Source organism: Aquarana catesbeiana, linkage group LG02 (assembly GCF_042186555.1).
Source record: "Aquarana catesbeiana isolate 2022-GZ linkage group LG02, ASM4218655v1, whole genome shotgun sequence".
NCBI lineage: Eukaryota > Metazoa > Chordata > Amphibia > Anura > Ranidae > Aquarana > Aquarana catesbeiana.
This window is the reverse complement of record NC_133325.1, coordinates 32,716,276-32,721,774: the sequence shown is the minus strand read 5'-3', so window position 1 is coordinate 32,721,774 and position 5,499 is coordinate 32,716,276. Positions and strand designations below refer to the sequence as shown.

General features: G+C 41.9%; 1 protein-coding gene across 1 annotated transcript; it reads right to left on the bottom strand.

The window, feature by feature from the left end:
* Positions 1 to 2,460: 2,460 nt before the first annotated feature.
* Positions 2,461 to 3,390, bottom strand: LOC141129696 (olfactory receptor 5AP2-like). The gene has a single exon (XM_073617790.1). The coding sequence runs from the start codon at positions 3,388 to 3,390 to the stop codon at positions 2,461 to 2,463; it is 930 nt and encodes a 309-aa protein (XP_073473891.1).
* Between the last annotated feature and the right edge of the window lie 2,109 nt (positions 3,391 to 5,499).

Genomic DNA, 5,499 nt, shown 5'->3' with positions numbered 1-5,499 from the left:
TTTGATGGGCACAGTGGCTGTATATAATGGGCACAGTGGCTGCATATGATTGGCACAGTGGCTGCATATGATGGGCACAGAGGCTGCATATGATGGGCACAGAGGCTCTATATTATGGGCACAGAGGCTGCATATGATTGGCACAGCCTGCATATGATGGACACAGAGGTTGCATATGATGGGCACAGATGCTGCATATGATAGGCACAGAGGCTGCACTTTATGGGCACAGTGGCTGCATATGATGGACACAGTGGCTAAATTTGATGGGCACAGAGGTTACATTTTATGGGCACAGTGGCTGCATTTTATGGGCACAGTGGCTGCATTTGATGGCACAGTGAGGCCGGAATTGATATTTTTTTCTGTATTTTTCAGAATTTTTCAGTTTGTTTGCGCCCCCCAAAAAGGAGGACCACTGCCTAATAGTATCCAATGTGTTTGTAGGTTCCAAAAGGTCCCCTGCATCAGGGCCTTATTGAAGACAATGTGAATAAACTAGAAGGTCTATAATGTGAATGTGAATAGACTAGAAGGTCTAGAACCAAAGCAGCGGTCTCTTCCTGTGCTTGTAATCACACATTAACATTAAAATGAAATAACATTAAGCCCCGGTTCACACAGGGGCGACTTGTCAGGCGACTTAGCCTCCTTACAAGTCGCGTCCCGTTCTGTACTACAGAACCGTTCTAATAGGAGTGACTCATATCGCTCCGACTTAGAAAAAGGTTCCTGTACTACTTTTGGGGCGACTTCAGGCGACTTGCATTGACTTATACAGAAGTTGTTTTGCAAGTCGCCGCTGAAGTCGTGTGCAGGTCGCCTCTGTGAGTCGGCCTGCAAGTCGTGTTGCCCCGTGTGAACCGGCAGTAAATGTCCAGTTCACTTCTTATCTATTCACATGGTTTTTGATAAAGCCCTGATGAAGCCCTGATGAAGGGCATGCTTTTGGACCCCAGAAATTTATCATTTTTGGATTGGCCCACCAATGACTTTTATTGGAATAAAGTTGCATTTAAACCTCTTAGCAATGGAGTGGCACGTCAATTTTCATTTACATTTTTTCATTTTACATTACATTACAAGCCAAGGAGACCTAAGCTGCTTGTCCGGTTGCCAAATTATTTACATCAACATTAATACCTTAATATTAGCAATACCAATAAGATAACCTTATGGGTTCAGCACTGTTTTCCACTTTCCTCAGCAATAAAAACTTGACAGGAGTTCTAATCCCTCACTACTCCATCTATAACTTTAAGCATATCTAAAACCCCAAGAAAGTGTAATATATTGCAGCTTACTAGTCCTTGGGTGTGTTGCTTGTATTGGTTTTCTTTTTTCAAGCTTTTTTCCTTTTGCTTTGACCTTGTAATATTGCCAGTGGTATGCTTCTTGTCTTGGGGTGGCTACACTTACTCATTCACTGTATGTGTGGTGTGAAGGAGCACAGTAGGCACCCTTGGACAGCAGCATTGTCAGCCTGTGGAGAGGATAGTGTTAGAAGGACTAGTACATTTAGATGGACTCTGTATAAGTGACAAAGGTAAGCCAAATTCCAGCTAATACTTTTTAAGCCGTTAAATCAAGGGTCTCAAACTGGTGGCCCTCGAGCTGTTGCAAAACCCAACATGCTTCTGCCTGTGAGAGTCATGCTTGTAACTGTAAGCCTTGCAATGCCTCATGGAACTTGTAGTTTCGCAAAAGCTGGAGGGCCACCAGTTTGAGAGCCCATTCTCAACCAGGGTTCAGTGGAGACCTAGGGTTCCTCCAGAGGCTGTTCAGAGTTCCCTGCATTGTGCCTGATTGACCTCCCATGAGATGATGCTTGCATAGTTCTGGGTCCAACGCTACTTGGCAGAGCCAGTAGCATGACACCTATGATCTTCTTAGGAGCCTGTAAGGGGAATTCCTCCCACTGACCCCTGACAAATTTATTTTACCTAGGGTTCTCTGAAACCAAATGTTTTCAAAGAATCCAGTGGGGTAAAGAGGTTGAGAGAGGCAAAGTTAGGTCAACCTTTTTCTTTTCTTTTAGGATAAAGGTTTTACATAAATAAATAAAAGCTGACAATTATAAGAACCCTTGTCGGTGGTAAATGGTTTGTCTCAAACCTTTAACTTTCACCTTTTGCTTGGCAGCTTGGTCTAGTACATGAATTTGGGAAATAATAGACTTACTGGCAGAAACAACATGTAATAAAACTATATTATGGGGGAACTCAGAAAGAAAAAAAAAAACAAAGACTGCTGTGTTAATGCTAGTTACAGACTGCATCATATTTGTTATTTTTTATGTTGCCCATAGTTCCACTTTAAAATAAAAGTTGTGGTGATGCAGTACATACGCTTTAAAGATACTTCTGGTCTGCAAAGTATTTTCTTGAATCATGACACATCTGTAAATATTAATAAACTTGCCCAGTGTAATCATCTTCTGCATTTTTTTTTTCTGGTTGTCTATTTTCTGCTTCCGAAAAAAGTTTTTTTTTTCTTCAGCCTGTGAATAATTTTCACTCGAAGTGCTTCTGTCCTGATTCCATAGATTATCGGGTTTAAGGTAAAAGATGCAGCCCCGGTGACAGATGTTATATAGTGGGAGATCAAAGAGAGGGATTCACCTTTGAGCCTGTATCTGAAAGTTATAAATAATGCTGAAGCCAAAAATGTGAAGAAGGCAATGATATGTGTCACTAAGGTGTGGATGGCCTTCTGGCACGCATCTTCAGATATTTTAAGACAGACAAGAAATGTTCTTATATAGCAGTAAATTACAACACACACACAACCAACCATCATAATCAAAGTCCATGTAAACCCAAAGGCTCTTCCGAGAGTGGTGTCACCACAAGCCAAGTACGTAAGGGAAATGGTTTCACAAAACATGCTGTTGATGTGTACACTGCACAGAGTTTGTCTTGAAGCAATGACCACAATTGCACATATACCTACATACACATAAATCCATATCTCCCCTAGAATTTGAAAAGCTTTCCTGTTGGTCATCAACATGGGGTACCGCAATGGGTGGCCAACGGCCAAGTAACGATCATATGCCATGGCAGTGAAAGTAAAAATCTCCACAGATGGAAAACTCTGGAGAAAGAAGCCCTGGGCCAAGCAGTGAGAGAATGGGATTGTCATGCACCCCGTCATCAAGTCAATGATCAGCTTGGGCATCAAGGCCGTGCTTCCATACATGTCAGTAAACATGAGGTTGGAGATGAAAATGTACATGGGTTCATGAAGGACTTCCTCTGTCCAGGTGACAACCACAATCGTCAAACACAACACCATGACTGTAACATAGATGACTAGAGTTATGAAGGAATATAAATACTTAACGTTTCCAAGCTCTGCAAGGCCCATGAGGAATAAAGTGCCAGTCATAGAAATGTTCTCCATTATCAAATTTTCTCTTCAACGAACAAGGAAAGAGTATTTGATGTTGTATACAATATCTATTTGGAAGGAGCATATCAAAGACAGGTAGCAATCTGACGGTAAGGATGATAGGCAGTGTTTCCTTACATTTCAGTGAGCCACCAGCTGATGTAAAGATCCCGTTTTATAGACAGTCTGGTAAATCCTCAATAGGATTGGTCCTACATGGCAACAAGAATGTAATTCCACAAGGGGTGACAACTGTGTATTGACCACATTAATGTATACTCAGTAGAATACACAAGTTCTTACTGATGTTTACAAGCTTATTAAAATTTGCTGAAAATTGCTGATGACAAGGAAATTGGTTGTTTCATTAATTCATCATTTTACAATGGTTATTAGAGTTGATAACTGGAAACTTGCCTTTTATAAAACTTTTATGCAGTATTTTATCAAACAGCAGAACCTCATGAACCACCTAATGTACTAACATAAAAAAAATGTTATTGGTGGATCAGATCGATAAAAGAGAGTTACAGATAATATTGGATGTAGAGTTGCCAACTTGTCCTTTTAACCTCTAAGCTCCGGCACACTTATATCCAGAGTAGTTTTACATTTCAACTATGAACCTATAGATTTGCCAATAATAGTGGTAGCCATGCATGCAGGGCGCAAGGGTGCCGCCCCCCCTAATCCATGCGCCCGGCCCCTAATCTACGTGCAGGGAGCTGGATGCATGGATTCCAATGGGTTTTTTTTTTTTATCAAAGCACATGATCAGAGCCTGAGGCTTCAATTGGCTTCAAAAAGGGTTGGCTTGGGGCGCAGAGCACTGCGCCCCGAGCCCGCCCAGTTGTGTGGCATTAGCAAATAAATATTTGCTAATGTCTTTCTGTTTCTCCTCCCGAGTCCTAAGTCCTGATTGGCCAGGACTTGGGAGGAGACACATGGGGGGGAAGCCGCCGAAGCCACATCCTGGATGGGGTAAGTGTGGGGCTGGCGGGGGGCCTGGCAGGCGATGGGCGAGAGATCGAGTGACCGGGAGGGAAGCAGTGATCGAGCGAGCGCTGGGGGGTTATTTGGTTGACTGGCTGGCTGGGGCGGGGGGGGGTGGCTGACTGGCTGGGGAGGCTGCGGGCTGCCCCCAAGAAATTTAAGCACCAGCTGCCACTGGCCAATAACTTGTTTATATAATCCTGTCCCTATGTTACAAAAAGTGTCATCCTGCTCCATAAATACTCATTCTGGGGAAGGAGTGTATTTATTATTGTGAAGATATCTGATTCGGTTCAGAATAACTCACTTTGACTATTCCAACATTTACTACACACAGATTCTAGTTCTCGCTCTGTCACGAGCGATCGCGGGAGCCCGGTGGTCATCGCGCCCGCCGGGCACTTGCATCGGGCTCGGGCACACGCTGCGGGTGCACGCGCCCCCCTAGTTACCAAAAGGCGAGGCGACATAACATAACAATGTTTTGCTATACTTAGTGTTATGTATACATGCAATAAAATTCAAATTCATAATAAATGTCCCATAAATCAATATCAATCATTCTTGATAGTAGTGCTCCAGTGTTATTATCATATCACTGTACTTCTCAATAATTCTTATTGCTTGTGCACACCACCACCAGCTCTCTAATCTGCTCACCTCAAGGATGAGTCAGGTGCACATACACTAACTTTATTTATGTATTTTTTTGTGCATAGCTATATGCTTTTGTATAATTTTGTATACTATTGTATTCTTAAACTTTTTTTATTGCAATTTTTATATATTAAAAGAAGCTGAATTACAAACATTTAATGTATTGAGAAATATACAATACAATTTTTTGTTTACGGAAGGGAAGAGGAGAAATAACCCCAAAATGTAAATTGTGGTTGAATTGTGATTATCAGCATTAGCTCATATATTGTGCATCACAACAAGCAACAAGGCGACCATGTTCAGGGATTTCAACCCTAAAGTGTAGAAAACAGGAGTCTTACTGCAATAAATTGTCACATTTTTCAAATATCTGAATTAAAATAATTAGTTCTCACTTGAACTTTTCCATCCCCCGAACATATACACGGGGGGGGGGTTATTTACAAAAAGCAA